The following is an 18,739-nucleotide window of genomic DNA, read 5'->3' on the forward strand; positions in this document are numbered from 1 at the left end:
TTGAGCTACTACGGCCCGTCTGTTTCTCACCGCTTCTTTCACGCAATATTTATTAGCAATAAATATGCGAATTTTATAATTTGCGGTGTTCAAAATTAGATATTCATCAACATCGGCAGAAAGTCTTTTTACTTATCCTGGCCACATGCGAGACACTGACTCACTTGACGCCGGTAATTGTTCGCCCCTGGTGTTGCTCCATCTCCACTCTCTGTGGTTTTCGTTTGTTAATGCATTTAAAGATGTCTGTAAGTCCAGCTACCTTGCTAATCATATGCGCTGAAATGCCTGCCACTGCGGGATTCGGGAAACAACTCGAATCATTTGCGCTATAATGTGCATAATATTCGAATATCTGGGAGTTATCATTGGAACGTTATCGCTGCAAAAACTATAAAGCATCAGGTTCTCGGTGACCCTGCTGTGGCTCAAAGATTCCGGCTGGTGCGTACAACATTTAGTCGCTACTGGGAGGATTCGGCCCTAAAAATATATAAAAGATATGATAAACAGGAGATTAGCAAGAAGGCCTTTATGTACTAGTTTCATTAAGGCAACTGCTTCAAAAAATTTAACTACTACACCTCATATTCAAAAGAAAATGAGTACATCACACGCGCGTTCTCGCCATCCAACTAGCATATGTTAGGAAAGAACTACAGAAAACACATCCCTCCCACAACTGTAGAACAGCATATCCTATAGCAATCTAACAATCGTCGAGCATGCTCAGCGCATTTCCATTCAATTCAGAGCTTTTTTGACCTCTGCATTTCGTTTGTATCGTAGATTTTGCAGTCTCGATGAACTTATCATTTGATATTTTACAGCTTCTAGACTACTTTATAGTCCTACAGTTTTAAACGGCCCATCGTCTGCTCATTGTAAATCATAAACGGTCAATTGAAACAAATAGGCTGACATGGTTTTATGGTGAACGTACCGCTATATCATAACTGAAGCAAGACTGCATGGGCATTGCATGGTTATGCTATCAAGAAGCGTAAGTTGAAAAATTGTGATGTATAGACAACATTGTCAGAATAAAGCAACACAGTTTGTCACCAGCAGTGTATACGCACAACTTCAGTGTTGTCAGCGAACAACTGCTGCTCTTGGACGTCCTTTCTCCAATCTTGACAAGCTACTTAGTAATGACAGGCACATTCTACCCGAGAATGTAGGAAAGTATCTTTCGTTGTACTACAACAAATTTCAATCATTTCTTCCATAATACCACAATTCTTCATATAGGGCCAGCTTTCGTTAGAATACCAGTTTTTTTCATGTAAAAACTTGCCAGTTTTTGAGCCAAAACGTTTTTTTTCGAGCCAAACTATACTTCGTAAGGACATAGACAGTTCCAAAACAAGTCAAAATTTAGATTTTTAGGTCAGTCACAACAACTGCCCTACTAATGAGATATGGAAGACTTCGGGAGTGCCGAACAGTCTATTACTACCTGGAAACATGCTCAATTGCGTATGCCACTATACCTGGGGTGGGCAACATACGGCCCGCGGGCCGGATCCGGCCCGCGAAGGGATTTTGTCAGGCCCGCGGACAGTTTTTCGTCTTACATGATAATGTGGCCCGCCGGCCCCAGTGTTCCGAGATTCCCCACTAGTTGCTCACATACATTTTAGTGATTGTATGTTTTTATACACATGTATGCACAGCGAGCGAGGGTGGAGCTTACGCGTTACGCATTTACACCAGGCCGATATTTCTTATTTTTGATTCCGTAACCGTCGACTTGTAGCACGTCCCACACTTCTAGGCTTTTGTAAGACACCGATTATGCCAGGTGTCGCCAACTGAAAACGGGTCGCGGGCCAATTTCAAATTTCGAGGCCGCGGCCCGCATGAATTCAATATCGAGATAGACAGGCCGCACAGTTTAACAACCACGCTATCTCGTCACCTACTTAATCCTAATGCATTGATATCTTGGTAAATTTGGGGTACCGGGCTTATTGAACGCCTTGAAATCTTGATGAAGGATTGCACCGTGTGTTGATTGATCAGAGAGAAGCAGACATGGTGGTACCTGTATGACAGGGGTGGTACCTGTATGACAGGGGTGGCCAACCTGCGGCCGTAGAAGCAAATTTGTGCGGCCGTGGACATGTAATTCAATTAGTAGGTGTTGGCAGCCGTCGACGTGGAATTTGAATTTACGAATTGACTCCCGATTTCTTGAAAGATTTTAATTATTCTTGAAAGTTTCTTCGCGCAGCGCGCGATTCAATGCGACTTTATTTTTCGATTTCAATATAGTTGCGCACTTTGCAATCAGAGCCCCACAGTACAGTACACCTATAGAAATACCAACTCGGAATTGTGTTCTCCTCGCTATACCGACAATCCTGCTTGGAGGTCAAGACATGCAAAGAACAGCATGCAACAAAGTGACTAATAATAATTGGCCTGCCCTGACCGACCGTCCACAAACTCTACCGGTGAATCTGATCACATGGGATGAGAAATATGTAGAACTACTAATTTTCATGACGAAATTCATTAATGAATCTGAAAAAATTTTCGCGCTTTGCGCGACTATGAGCAGCCTACATTATTTAATAGATTAGTACGGAGTTCGCCGGAAATGGACATAGACACTTTAACACGAGTATTTGGCGTCCTGCTAGTTCATTACGACTATTTCATGGAATGCGGCCGTAGGCTACATGAGTAGTCGAAATGCGGCCGTGACTGGCAAATAGATTGGCCACCTCTGCTGTATGAGAGTGCTGTTCTCAAATCCACATTGTCTTCGTCCTTATTGGCGAGAAATGGCTTTGAAGTTGCATTGCTGTCGTTAAAATACATTCATTAAATACGATTTCTTCCTTGTATACGTGGATAAATGGGCGAATAATCTATCGATTCAGCAATCCGGTCCGCCAAGTACTTAATTTTCCTATATCCGGCCCGCCGACTTGGAGAAGTTGCCCGCCCCTGCACTATACGAATCACCGTACGTTCCGGCTACACTACATACACTGGGCAGAATACAGAGAACACTCTTGAATGGGAAAGCTGACTTTCCATCCTTGTTTCTGATCACTGCATATCGTAAATGTATACTGCATAACGCCCGCTGTAGCATGTTGTTTATTGCACGAAGAGTAGGCTATATTGTTCGGGGATTTTGGTCAATAACTTTACTCTGTATATTCCACAAAACGAAAGTGTACCGCTTACATAGCGTCACGACCTCTCAGAAATAAGAAGCATTCTAAAATATTATAATGTCGAATCGTTTCGTGTCCGCTCTCGAACGATTGGAATGTTCCACAGAGACATTTCAATCACTTAAGTTTACAGAGAAGGAAGCGACTTCGATACAGTACTACGGCTTGTTGATCAATATCATTTCGAAATAGATACTGTTCAAATCCACAGCAAAGCAGTCACTAATGTGCAATCACAGCGTAGCCGATATGGAAAGAACGAAATATCACACCCCGCAGTCGCGAACATGTTTGAATTTCGTATCGAATATAACTAGAAGTTAGTTACGCGAACTGCAATGCACGATGAATGTCAATATTGGGCTACAAGTATACAGTAATATTATATCCCCGTCAAAATAATATAAGCATCCAATTGAGTTCATTCTTATAAGCATCAAAATGGCGAATGTCTGTGTCGATTTAACATGAGAGTGTAGGAACAATTCACAAATTATTAGAAATAGATTCGTGGAATTTCCGCTCTACAATTAGACAATCAGAATAAACCTATCTAGTTTTTTAAGCCTGTCAGGAAGCCCCGAATGACGGAGCGGGACATTTTATCTTTATTCAAATATCAATCTCGCCATGCCGAACTCTAAAATAAGAGATGAAATACCTTTTCCTCCTACGTTATTTGCAATTGATGATATGTAGTGCTGCTCTAAATTAACCTAACGCTCTACGTCGTTGGAGTGAAAATGGACCAAACCGGTCTATTTGATGTATGGGATACTCGTGATTTGAAAGAAATTTTGTATTAGGATGATGAAAAGTGTTCATAAATCTTGTTGTTACGCAAATGTTAACAGCTGCTAGACATCATTGGCGTTAGCGATGTAGCATTTGCGTTAGCGCAGTGCCACATCGTAATAATAAAGGCTGGCATCATCGCTACTAATTTCACAATCTGAAAATGAGCTTCTCCGATTGCACCAAGCACTCGGAGCAGTCAGCAACGTATATAAAAGCTCATTCACTGCACGGACTCCGAATATATGAACAAATGTGCTGCAAATAGTCTTTCCATTATATATAGATTAATGATGGCGTCCTCACGCAAAGTTCATATACGTATCGAAATTGTGAAGATATTCCACGACCGCTTCGTAGCAAAGCCCGTATTGCTCCTGAAAATGATATCGTAGATAATGGCATATAGAAGAAGGTTACAGAGGAGAGCCACGTACCACCATAATATAGCCGAAATGCGATATCTTGTAGGGTATAGTGGCGAGAGTGTGAGAACAGTTTGTTGGCATGTAACGTTTCTACACCGACTATGCCACTACATAATGAATGTCTAACATGACGGTTGTTACAAGTGTTTAATGTAGGTTTATAGTCAGTAAATAAGTAGAGATAGGGCTAATGTAGCGGGTGACTAAAGGACCTTAATATTCATTCGTATAGATAGATGACATACCTCGGAAGCTAGCCGGATACGATAAATTATATTTTTGACATATTTGTTCTGAGGGTTGCATTTAAAACAAAAATCCAATCAAAATAACCATGCTAAAAACATGTTTTTTATTGTGATTTTTTAAGCCATGACGTCACGAATTTTCGATTGTGACGCCACAATGGATTGGCCTACACAATTTAAAATGTGGGGTGAATATGGCTTCTTCGACGAAGAGGTCGTCCGAACATTGTCATAAACAGACCAAAATAGCTTTAACAAGGACTACGTCGATATGCAGCATTTTTACGGTCAGTGGTCATCATCATCTGAACACCCATTTCTTACCAATGATCAAGATCAACTTGCTATAACTGTTGCACCGACGACGATTTCGAGTGTTTCAGTCACTCCACGCCATATGCGTCGACTATAATGGTTGAAAATCGTCCGTAAGCTCAAACTATATGTTTTTCGAAGGTATTTACACAATTATTGCACGGAAAAAACGCCTAAAAATACCACATGTTTTATAGAAGGCATTTGTTTAAAACGCTGTGTGAAACATGTTTTAAACAAAGTGTTTCAAAGTACCGTTTGGTTTTAAACGCAACCCAATTTGCTCTGCTCCCGCTTTTATCGAGTATAGATTGTACAATTGCAACATATATATTTAACCAATGCAGTTTATAGAGAGATACGTTATGGATGTACGGATCTAAGCTTATTTGACAATAATTGACAGTGTCTGTTGTATATTACACCTCCCAATTATGTACAACGCCCAAATCTCGCAAGGGTGAGCAATAAAAACGATTCTACCCAGCATTGGTAAGATATGTGCTCACGAGTCGCGGCACCATCAATCGTTCTGCATCATCTGTTGGATGTTGGATCTGTTGGATGTTGGATGCATTTGAACACTTATATTGATGCAGTTAGGGGCGATGGCTTTAAAGAAAACTGCCTTCTGCGATTTTACTTTCCATTTCAAACGGTCTCACACTAGTTTTGGTTGCGTGATGAGATAATTCATCCTTTTTTGTTAATGATGAAATCTAATAAATGTGAAAATGGCTTTGTCTGGATTCAGAAATAAGCCCGTGGTAGAGCAGAGAGATTTACTAAAATGTGAACTTTTCCAATTCCGAAGCTTGCCTGAGCTTGATGCCGGTCGTGCTTGCATGGGCCTATCTAATTTTGACTTGGTAGCATTCAGCAATCATCTCGGAAAATTGCACAAGGATTTATGGTAATTCGATTTCAGGATATATTTCAACCAGAAGTTCGTTACTTGATAATCAGCACATTCCGTGAAATTTCCGAACATGAAATGATTAAGAGCCGGCTATACATCGCAGAACAATTTTGCGCTCACACCAAAGTCCAATATCTCTTACTATCAATCGTCTGGATACACAATTGAATCATATAGAAATACTATCCCTGGAGCAATGTTCCCTCTAAGTTGCGCACATGCGCAATTGCGCATTGCTTACGCGGTCTCTGCGCAGAGAAAATCTCAGTTGCGCACAAGAAATCCGAAGTGATGACCTTTTTTTAATCGTTACGCACTGTTTTCAAAGGGTCTGCTCAGTAAGTTGGTGAGTCTGCAAAGACTAGTCAAAAATTAGAGGGAACATTGCTCTGTAGTCGGGTTAAATTTTTCCACATTGCCACTACCAGCTTATACTTATTATGACGTGCTTTCAGTGCCGTGACAAATTTTCTGACTCAAAGCAGAAATCTAATTATTATAGCTGAACGTGTAGATTTCAGATTGTTCCTATAAAATATAAAACCCATTATAATGATGAGAATGATGATATATGCAACAGCTTCATATGTATTATTGGTGATTGTAATAATTACAGAACAGTTTTCGCTTTATCATTTAGATGTGGTGGTTGGGGGGATGGGGTCGGGGGCGCTGATACTTTATTCGTTATCCAGAGGGGCAGTAGCTCAAAAAGTTTTGAAACACCTGTTTTAAACAAAGGCCTTTTAAAAAAATTGTCTTTTTATTAATTAGTATAAATATGCCATATTTGTGTTTATACTTTTAAAAAACATGTTTTATGAGCCTACGGACGACAATTACCACCCGATATAGCCGACGCATAAGATATGGTATGGTTAGAAACCTCGAAATAGTCGGTTCAACAGCTATAGTACGTAGAGATATAGATCATAGGTACGGAATGAATGTTCTGATGATGATGACCGCAGGCCGTAAAAATGCTGCAAGACGATATATAGTCCTGGTTAAAGATATTTCTGGTCCGTATATGACAGGAGTTGGAAGCCTATTTCGTCAAAGGAGCGATATATTTACACTATATTTTAAATTGTGAAAATCAATCCACCATGACGTCAACATTTGGTACAGGTGACCTCATGATTTAGAAAAAATTAATAAAAACAACATGTTCTAAACAAGTGCCTTGGAGGATTTACACTAAAAAGGTTATTCATGACGGGTTCGTCGCTGAATCAGTCTCAGGGGTTTTGTGAAAGTCATACACCCGACTCACAGCAGAAGTCACACTGATATGCAGTAAATGCTCATTGTATAATATTCCGTGTTGTGTCTATAGAACATATTTAATATATTATTCCGTTCACGTGATGGTTCACCGGCTTAGTAGAGCTTACGAACTAAAGCAAACCGCCCATAGATGTTTGCCAACGTACACATTCCTATACAGCGTCCGCCAACGAACCTCCGTGGATACCATCTCTTCCTTACAATCACGGAGATCTTTGACCGTACGAAACACGTCAATCCGGTCCTCAGCTTTCAGTCGTTCGAGAAGATTCATCACCGCACAAAATACACCGCTCATTCCTTTCCCGTCTCTGTAGGATAGAAGTATTTAATATTGACATGGTCCTCAAAAACGACAGGTTCAATCGCTACCTTAAATCAAGCTTTCAGCGGTATCTTAATCGATATGATATTATAATTTAAAATCAACGAATATTAATATTAAATGTTGTTAAAATTATTAGACGAATTTTGTGTGTTGGTACTTGGTAATTTGATAAGTGCGGCAATTGAAAACCTGCAATGAAGTATAATAATAGATAACAAGCCTTTACTGAGACCCCTTTGTAAGACTTAACCCCAGTTCAGAACCACTGATCTAAACAAAAGTACCCATGGATTCCATCCTAAATTTTGTAAATATATGTGCAACTATTTACTTATACAGCGCAGTCAGATTTGCACAGAGTTGTAGCCAAGTCAGAAATTTCCTAGTAACCTTGACTGTCATATTTATGACTCGAGTCATGTGGTGTATTTCCAACTCACCGCCAAGTCAAGTCCTAATCAAAGTCGGGAGAATAGGATCGAGCCCGAGTCATATAGTTCTGAGACTAGAGTCCGAGTCCAAATCATACAATTCACTGTTAATTATCGAGGTCAAGTCAGGTTCAACTGAAATCATTGCGTGATGTCGAATGCTCCGCATTCATAGTACACATACTTTTGTCACTCTTAACATGTTCATCCAAATAGATAAAAGACAGTTTGGGGGCTATTTTCCAAGTATCTGCCCTAATATATGAGACTTGATTCGAGTGATGTAGAAGTTAATGGGTTTGGATCACTTGGTCGAGTCACGAGCAGAGGGGGTCGAAGTAGTCAATAAATATACTGAAATAGAAGTAGAAGTAGTGACGAAAATATCTACGTAAGTACGAGTAGAAGTACTAATACTGCGAAAGGTGCAGAGCTTGATTCATATTAATGCATACCAACCGGAATCCAATTTTCGACAGCATAAGTATTCGTCCACATCATGGGATGAAAATGCCAGTATTGATATGGAAATGCGATACTAATCCTATGTTTACCCAGAAAGCCCGTTTTAGAAAATATCATGGTATGGTGCCGTACCTCATATTATAAGGCCGGAGTTTAGTCGAAGAGCAATACGGACACGTTGTAAAGGATACGGTGTAAATACTTTGCACGATTACTAAACGTTGATAAAAATATTGTGGATCGTAAAAATGCCATAATATTTAGCTTTATTCCCGAGAATAAAAGCATTCCTACACTTTCTTCTTTACTTCAACATGTATGTTCTCCAGACAAAAGCAGTGAAACTAATTAGAACTCAAAGTATGATACTGGGACTTGAAAAAGAAATATGAATACAACTTCAGCGGAAATGTATTTCATGTCTTTAGTTTTCAATGGTGGTATGCTATAACAGGTTACAAAAAGTCACACGCCATGACTGCTAGATTACGATATGACAAGTAAATGCTAGAATGTGAAAAATCAGTTTCAGACGTTATCATTTGTCATATGTACTGTGGTGAAATATTTCATATGAGCGACAATGCGGTGTTAACGGAACCACGCAAACCGCTACCTAAATTATATTCACTGACACTTTCGTTAAATCATACCGACCACTCCATATCCACCGTGCGCGAAGGGCAACGAAAATTCTGGTCTTTACTCAACTTTTGTGAAAATTAAATGTTGATACTCGGTGAAAACAGCCCCGAAATTCCCCAGGCTATCTTCCGATTGGAGGATTAAACTACTTCTAATTGACAAACTGAAAATAGCGAAAAGTAAGTGAATAGATCACAAAATATTACGAAGTAGAAGTAGCGGGAAATTAGATCTACTTGAGTAAGTACCCAAACAGCAGAGACCTACTTGATTACTTCAAAAGAGTAAAAGTACTTCATTACTGACCACCTCTGGTCATAAGCAATCCCTTTGAGTTGAAATAGAGTCAATACACAAAATGACTACAGTCGAGTCGACTCATTGTCAATTTTTTAGAAAATGAGTTCGAGTAAAAAGTCGAAAGTGTGACGTCCAAAACGGGCATTCCGTTAAAACTTCGAAGAACAGTAATCTACCACATTATTGCTGTTTCGTCTATCAGTACTGGTGTTTGTAAAATAAGGGCGTAAACTGTGAGAAGAGAGAAAATTACTATATTATGGATGCGAGGCATTCAATATCACAAAAACAGCAGTGTGAAAATGTGAGTTGAACAGCACTTGAACTAGCAAATGAACTTTTGAACATAATGACTGGGATTCGAGTCTCAACACGGTGACTCGGACTCGAACTTCTGAACTCTGACTCAGACTCGAACTTGTCACGCTGGTGAATTGAAAATGACTCGACGTGACTCGAGTCAAAACTATGAAAGTAGAATGGAGTCGCGAGACAGGCCCTTGTGACTTGGTTACAACACTGTTTTTAATCAGTATCGCACTGCTGACTGACTTACTTGCAATGTACAACAGTGTTACCGCCCGACTTTCTATGCTCTTTTTGTAGTTTAGCGACTCCCTCGTTGAATCTCGTGATCTTTTTTTTCTTTCCATCGACTGAGTTCAACCTGATTTCGATGTGCGCTACAGTTCTCTGTGATTTCTGGAACCGCAGAGAAACAGGGAGGCGTTTACTTTCAAACTGGTATAGGGCAAATTAATGACCTCAGGTCACGGTAGGCCTACATTGCTAAATGTAAATACTGAAATGGGTCTGATATCGCATTTCTGAGCCGATATAGATAACTATAGAACCGATAACCTCAATAATATTTATCAATCTCGATCAGGGGTTGTCACTGTGGAATTTTTTTTTTGCGGCAGCAATTGATTTGACAAGTTGGCAGCGTTTACCAAGGCTTTAACCTCCATGCATTCACATTGCCGCATAACGTTACATATGCCTCATCTATACCTTAACTCAGGGGTCACCAACCTGGTGCCCGCGGGCACCAGGTAGCCCGCGAGGACCAGATGAGTGGCCCGCGAGCCTGTTCTAAAAATAGATCGAATAGCAGCATTTGCCAATATTCGTCATATTATCACCAATGAGCTTTTAAATATATAAATTGAGTGATTTAGCTATTGTTGTTTAAATCACACTATAACATGTGACTTAGAAATGAAAATACATATGTATAAACACTTAAAATGATGATATCAAATAACCCCAATTACAATTAGTAATATACCAACATGTAGTAGAATAACAAGATATCGAAGACGTAGAATAGGCCTACGGCGTACTGCCCATACAAGCGATATGACGGCATGCCATCCACGGTCTTCTTGAAAGGGTGGGAGGTTCCGTTATGGTAGCTCGACGTCCCGGACAATGCCAAAGTAGTAAACAACATTACTATCCGGTAGCAAATGGCGGTGACGTACTAGCAGATGCAGCATGCACAATGTGTATTGCATCTTTTGACACAGCTTGTCTCTCTTACATTCAACGCAATTTATAGTACCATGTTTCTAACTTTCTTTAATCGATGCTGCTGTCAGGTAAATGAAATCTGTCATGTCTGGATGCTGAACAGTTAGAGATTGAAATTGTAACACTGCAAAATCACCTCCACCTCAAAGCCTACAAGGCTGCAGCAAACTTTTGGGTCTTGTTGACACGGAAAAGTACAGTGGTGAATGCGCAGCAGCTATGAAGGTTGCAAGCGTGTTTGGTTCAACTTATCGTTGTGAATCAGCCTTTGCGGACACGACATGCATCAAATAACTAACACAGAACACGCTGCACTTCTGGAACACTCGCTCAGAGTTGCAGTGTAAGTTACATGGCCAGAGTACAGCGCACTAGTGTATAGCATGCAATGCAAGGCCTCCCACTGTCTGGTTTAGAAACAGATAACATGATGTCCAGTCTAACGTATGAGGAGATTTATTTTAAAATCTGAGTTTACAGTTGTTATATAATTTATATAAACACGGTGCGAAGTAATTCGTGATTTCTTAAAAAGTCTTAGTGGCTAGCTGATTGAAATGAGATGTTTTGATTTAAAAGAATCTCTTAGAAGTCTTACCGCTATGCGATACCTGCCCAATGCTATGAATATCAAAGCGGAAATTGTGTCTGACACGGGTAAACGGCGGGAGTAAATGGTAGCCCGTCGCTTCAATCAGTACCCAAAAGTAGCCCTTGATTGCAAAAAGGTTGGTGACCCCTGCCTTAACTGGAGTGAAGTTATATTTTTTTACTGCCACAGCGGTGGAAGTTACTACGTTGTTTGTTGTAAATATTGGATTATTTCTATCGTAACTAGTTTATTCTGCTTATTATGAATAGAGCAATTGCAATTGTCAGTGCTTGCTTATGCACAATGATAAGCAGGCTGTATATTTTATGGTTTATGGATCTGGTCTTGGACGGTAAAGTTATATCCAGAATTGTCATAAGTATGCTGAGAGTCTCCTGCTAATTTCCTTTCCACTTAGTTGTGACTTGTGAGTAAGTTTTGTCTAGCAGAGACCTGGCTATTGTGCGGCCCGGGAGTCAAATGCGACCTGCAACACGATCATCAGCGACCCGCGAAAAGTTCCTATGAATTATACCATATAATCTATTCATTATGTTATTTCGTGGGATAAAACTATATGCAGCATAAAATGAACGGGTACTACGTTAACCTCGAAAGTTTATTCGTGTACCGTGTTTACGTAACCTATACGTGCGTCGTATCAGAAATTCAGATTCAAAATAAAACCTAGCAGAGTATGCCGTAAAGAATACAGTTACAAGCTATCTCACTGGACGCCAAGAAATGGTTTCAATCACTAACATCTTGACCTCCCAACAACCTGTGGTGTACCCCAAGGATTAGTGCTTGGCAGGGCTGTGGAGTCGGTAAATTTTACAACCGACTCCGACTCCGGCTCCGACTCCCACTCCACACATTTTCAATATACCGACTCCGACTCCAACTCCTGAGTCTTTAAACGTACCGACTCCGACTCCGACTCCTGGGTCTTTAAACGTACCAACTCCGACTCCAGCATTATAACCAATTTACTTCGAAAATTATATGCAACATTGTTGGTCGAATGACTATCATACAACCATTAAAAATATGCAAACATATGATTAACGGTGGCATGCTAAATTGTTTCATTGTGGCACAGCTCGAAATATCCACAATGCAATTAACATGAAAGAAAAATTTGCTAAATATGCTTCCTTTTTCAAGCTTTTATAACATGGACTCTCTAGTATCCTGAAATATATGAATCATTCAAATATGGCGGATATCCAATCATGTATAATAAAAAATATGTAGATAAAAAATCCAAGTGTAGCTCATGTGTATGAGTCAGCAACTAATACAGAGATTCAACTTACTAATTTTGTCATTGCACAATATCCTGGTTACAAGCACACACACTCTTACTACTAATATACATTGATCATAAATGGAATTTAGTTAAGTAGTCAAGGACCATAGCCTATGTCTAGTCTACATGTACTTAATCAAGTATTCAATGATTGGGACTTGCAGTCTTTCTTAATCATTTGTTCGACCCAAACAGCTAAGCTACACTACAAATATTTTTAATTTTGTCAAGTGGGAAGCATCGTATGGTCATATTTACATCAGTTTTACAATTTTACGAAACCAGTTGAAGCATTTTTCTGCTACAGTATCATGGTATAATTCCAAAAATTGCATCAATTTGGACTGCATCACGAAAACGCATATTGCGATTTTCTTCCCCTGTGCAACTGAATTGTAATTTGCAAGTAATGTCTAATTTAATCCATATCAAGGGTGGGCAACTTTTTCGGCCAAAGGGACACATGAGATTTACGAACCATTGCGCGGGCAACTGGAATGTTATGTTGATAACCTTTTTAATTCGTCCGATAGGGGCGAACCTAATTAGGTAACATTGCAAACAAGACATATTAATATGCTCTAAAATTGCTAACAATATGTCATGCAACTGTGCAGTGCGCAATCAGGCCTTGGTCGCGCCATGCGCGAAATTTTTTTGCAAGATAATGACTGAATTATATCAATAAATATGTTGCTAACATACATTCGGGGTCGCATCTGTATACCACTGGGCTCATTTGACAAAAACAGGATTATTCGACGTTAAGACAAAGCAAAATCGACGGTATCAGTTAACATGCCTCGAACATTTTGTGCAAATGTTTTGTCGACGATCTCGCTGCGCGTGCACAAGCGACGCCGCATGTTGGACGACACGTTATCTCCTAATGGCGAATATAGTTAGACTCAATTCTGTGAATAATATGTATTTATAATTTTCAGAAGGGGGCTCGAATACTGAATGCAAGAAATATAGTGACAATGAATCCTGCGAAGTACCGAGAAAAATTTCACGTCAAATAAATCTGCTATGAAATATTCTACTTTATGGTCATATACGAAGATCTGGGATAGATGTGGCAGGCCTCTGGAGTAGTGTAGTTGGTATCGTTTATGCCCCGCCAATCCCAGAAGGCCACGTCGCCTTAATTGGCACGCCTACATTGCCACATCATCCGCCCATTGCCGCACCTATGGGACGCCTATTGCCACATCATCCGCCCATTGCCGCACCTATAGCACACCTATTGCCACATCATCCGCCCATTGCCGCACCTATAGCACACCTATTGCCACATCATCCACCCATTGCCGCACCTATAGCACAGTGCACACCCATTGCCACATCATCTGCCACCTGCCACTGCCACATCGTGTGTATTTATGAGCAAATTTCATTGTTTTGTGAATTTCAATACCGGTTTTCCATGTATATTTAACAATATGTATTGAATAACTTGAAATGTATCATCACTAATTAATTAATATAAAATGTGATTTTAAGCGCTGCGACTTGAAAATATTAATATAATAACTTACTTTTTTGGATATAAATAACATTCAGATTACACATAAATTTCGAAAACTATGATGTTAATAGAATACTATATTTGCCAGATATTCACAGATAACACTAATCAACGTTGAACTAGGCGTGGGGTTCTATGATGATGTATTAAAATTCTACACATCATCACTAATTAATTAATTCATATAAAATGCGATTTTGAGCGCAGACAGATCGTGGTTTCGATTGTCGAGGTCTCCGCATTTCATGACCTAATATGAATGCACACTACAACTGAATTCATTCCAATACCTGCAAATTTACTTTGCATGTCGAGTATAAGGATAATTTAATCAGCGCTAAAACGCCAACGGACTAGCCGTAGGCGCACAATTCTCGGCGTTACAATTAAACAAACTTTTCGCGGCAGGTACGCGATTCCTAATGGTTTCTACAGTTTCCACATTTCACGACTTATTTTCTTTGGACGCATACAAGCGATTCCCAAGGCCGGGGCTATGGAAACAAATCAAGCATGAGTACGTAAATCTTGAGCCACTCTGAAGCAAGGGCCACTCTAGCCGGGAAATTAGAGTCGCTGCTTTGCATCATTTTTACAGGCAGTCTCAGACACTTTGCTGCATCTGAGCTTCATACTAATACATGCATCATTTTTGCATGACGAGAATACGGTCAATAAACGCCGAGTCATTTAAACCTTGTTGCTAGATACTACCGCTTTCGGCTACAACAAAGTTGACCTGCAACAAAAAATAGAAGCCCTAATGATCATGCAGAGGAAAGTTCAATTATACATCGAATTATTTGAATAGACTATCTACATTGTGTAGGTATGAAGTGAAATAGAACGGAGTTTACGCAAAAGTTGCTATTGATCATAGACCAAGCTTGCTTTCAGAGCTGGAAACTAAATGCATATGAAAATTTAGCTAGGTTTTCCCCACACGCATCAAATGGAGGCCTACTCAAGTGTTTATGGGGTGGCGAATAGTTCGGAGGTTGTTGGCATGGAAGGACGTCACATAGAATTGTGGAGTTTTCTGTAAACTATAATCCAGTGATCTATTTTCAATCTCTATATTTTTCATTAATCTAAACTAAGTACTGTTAGTAGGCAAACCCTAAGAAAGTATCCTCTGATAAAAGCAGGAGTAATTTGTTATCCGTGAAATAAATAGATGTTGCGCAATATGAGCGGTGCTGCGATGACTGACAAATACTTTGAATTAATGTATAGAAGTAGCGATTTCGAACTACGTAAAAAGTTAGTCCAGCTCACGCATTTTCCATTTTAAATTTATGTTCTCAAGTAGGTTTTTGTCTACACGCACCAACAACTCAAGTATTTATGACACAGGAATGATTCATTAAGTATAGCGCAAGCAGACCAAACCTATATTTGAGTGCTCCAAAATGTATAAGTACTTCGCTATGTACTCTCTCCACGTAAAAAGTGACAGATTTAGGGAAAAGTTGCTATAGAACTGCGTTAGTTTAAAAGTTGTTCCATCATGCAATGTGTGATGAAATTTGGTATGCTGCATAATCACAATGCCCTGGAGCTCATTTAGATACGTTTTTTAATGTAGTTACACATTCTAGTTGTTTTGATGTAAGGAAAAAATCATTCGATAACTCGATAGTTAACACGCGTTGATGTAACTTTCCTCATTTGTATGCATAGCATACGCGAAATTATTATTATGTCATGAATAAGTAGTTTACAAATTCATACGATTTTTCTTGTTGCGCTCCGGGATAAAATGTAATTTTTCGCTCTTTTTTATTTTTTCAATAAAATTAGTATTCATTTTACAAAAAACGCCGTGTAAAGATAAAGTACTTGTACATTTCGTAGTGCTCAAGTATAAGTTTTCAAACCATTACCTTGACAAAATTTTCAGAATAGCAACTTTTGCGTAAAGTCTGTCTTGCATTTAGTTGCCGGCTCTGAAAGCAAGCAAAGTTTGTGGTATTTGCGCAACATCGAAATTTGTACACTTCACGCGGGGCCTACGATACTTACGGCCTAATATGGCACATTACACTTGCTGGATATAAGAGGCCGACACTCCCAACCAGACATCACGACTGACTCAATGATTGCTTACGATCTCACTTCTCGATACCAGACGCCTCGCCATACAAGTCTAATAAAGTATTAATCAAAAAACGCCGTGTAAAGATAAAGTACTTGTACATTTCGTAGTGCTCAAGTATAAGTTTTCAAACCATTACCTTGACAAAATTTTCAGAATAGCAACTTTTGCGTAAAGTCTGTCTTGCATTTAGTTGCCGGCTCTGAAAGCAAGCAAAGTTTGTGGTATTTGCGCAACATCGAAATTTGTACACTTCACGCGGGGCCTACGATACTTACGGCCTAATATGGCACATTACACTTGCTGGATATAAGAGGCCGACACTCCCAACCAGACATCACGACTGACTCAATGATTGCTTACGATCTCACTTCTCGATACCAGACGCCTCGCCATACAAGTCTAATAAAGTATTATAACAGACAAAATTAGTTCTTTCAGATGAAACAACCCAATTAAGAGCCAAGTGACAGCGTCGCAATGTATTTAATCACCAACACACAAGAAGACAATGTAACGAGAATCCCCAACTTGGGCATGTAAAAGTATTTTACAGTATGGTAAAACGAATTCAAGCACGTGAAAATGAAATTCATTCATTTGGAACTACTCTGAAACACACACGTGGAGCTTGGCCATAGAAGTTCTGCAAGTGAAATGAATTACTGCAGTAAGCAAACTACGTCTTGCTCAACTGCCGCTTTTTTTTAGAGTCCTTCACAGCATCTTTTCTCATATAAACGGACAACCGGTTTCAGAGTATACCCGCGTCGATCGCATCGCATCTATATCAACGGTTAACCACATGAAATAACAATATGCTCTTGTATATCGAAATATACATGTTTTATAGAATATATTAGATCCAATACCTATACTAAAGCCGCAAAACGCATTGGAGCATAAATGGATAATGCACGCAGATCGAATTACACCGAGATTTCCCGAATAAAAGTAGCCTAGAAACATAACTACTTACTGAAAAATCGTTGCGTAGAAGTGGGGTTAGTCTACGAACATAACCACTTACTTACTTTGAAATCTCAACGTGTACTTGTATTCGTACTTTACCTTTACACGGCGTTTTTGTATAATGGATACTAATTTTATTAAAAATAAACAAAAAGCGCGAAAAATTACATTTTATCCGGGAACGCAGCAAGAAAAATCGTATAAATTTTGTAAAGTAGATAGAAGACTACACTATTCCGATGCACTAAAGACTCTTACACTCTGGATTTTGTTCGGAATTTACGCAAAACCGGTATTGCTCTGCGATAATTTTGATCACTATGTTTTGATAATGACTTGCCTCCGAGAAAGAAATAACATTCATTAAACGTTAGATGATACTTTTCCTTGATATTCTATCATGTATATTTATGACTAATGCGACATCACTATGTGTACGACAGGTCTGATTTGAACACACTAATTTTGCGTATCACACCACAAACTGCGCAAGCCTTCAAAGTTGATAAGTAAACAAGTATTTGCACTCCATCAGAATACTAAAGTAGCTTTTCGCGTATATGTACCTAATACTAAAGTGTTTATGATTTCAGATTGCTTCAACTTCATGACATTTTCAGTATTAACAGAAATATAGACCTAGAATACTAACTTTTATTCGTAAATAACTACTTCTACCTTAATTTAATGGATTTATCTGAGATCATTGCTTTACTTAATCCCTCCAAAATGTGCATTATACAAGTACGTCACCATCGAAACCCTCTGGCTATAACTATCTGGCAGTATAATTGCAGCAAATACTCGAGTACTAATTTTAAAGTAACTTAGGTATCTAAATACTCGGGTACTAATTTTAGAGTAACTTAGGAAATCTCAACTTGTACTTGTATTCGTACTTTACCTTTACACGGCGTTTTTGTATAATGGATACTAATTTTATTAAAAATAAACAAAAAGCGCGAAAAATTACATTTTATCCTGGAACGCAGCAAGAAAAATCGTATAAATTTTGTAAAGTAGATAGAAGAGTACACTATTCCGATGCACTAAAGACTCTTACACTCTGGATTTTGTTCGGAATTTACGCAAAACCGCTATTGCTCTGCGATAATTTTGATCACTATGTTTTGATAATGACTTGCTTCCGAGAAAGAAATAACATTCATTAAACGTTAGATGATACTTTTCCTTGATATTCTATCATGTATATTTATGACTAATGCGACATCACTATGTGTACGACAGGTCTGATTTGAACACACTAATTTTGCGTATCACACCACAAACTGCGCAAGCCTTCAAAGTTGATAAGTAAACAAGTATTTGCACTCCAT

At 39.1% G+C, this 18,739-nt stretch overlaps 2 protein-coding genes across 2 annotated transcripts in view; one reads left to right on the forward strand and one right to left on the reverse strand.

The window, feature by feature from the left end:
- LOC145452907 (macrophage mannose receptor 1-like) overlaps positions 1-18,739 on the forward strand; it is a 448,907-nt gene that overhangs the window by 301,510 nt on the left and 128,658 nt on the right. The gene's annotated exons all lie outside the window — the stretch shown is intronic.
- LOC145452896 (uncharacterized) overlaps positions 3,127-18,739 on the reverse strand; it is a 172,899-nt gene continuing 157,286 nt past the window's right edge. Inside the window, exons 48-50 of the mRNA XM_080331023.1 lie at positions 9,918-10,063; positions 7,368-7,503; positions 3,127-4,369 (exon numbers count right to left, since the gene is read on the reverse strand). Coding sequence (XP_080187149.1) covers positions 4,295-4,369; positions 7,368-7,503; positions 9,918-10,063 — 357 coding nt within the window. The 3' untranslated portion in view covers positions 3,127-4,294. The remainder of the gene's footprint in view (positions 4,370-7,367; positions 7,504-9,917; positions 10,064-18,739) is intronic.

Source organism: Botryllus schlosseri, chromosome 12 (assembly GCF_051294905.1).
Source record: "Botryllus schlosseri isolate E-star chromosome 12, Bs_hap1, whole genome shotgun sequence".
NCBI lineage: Eukaryota > Metazoa > Chordata > Ascidiacea > Stolidobranchia > Styelidae > Botryllus > Botryllus schlosseri.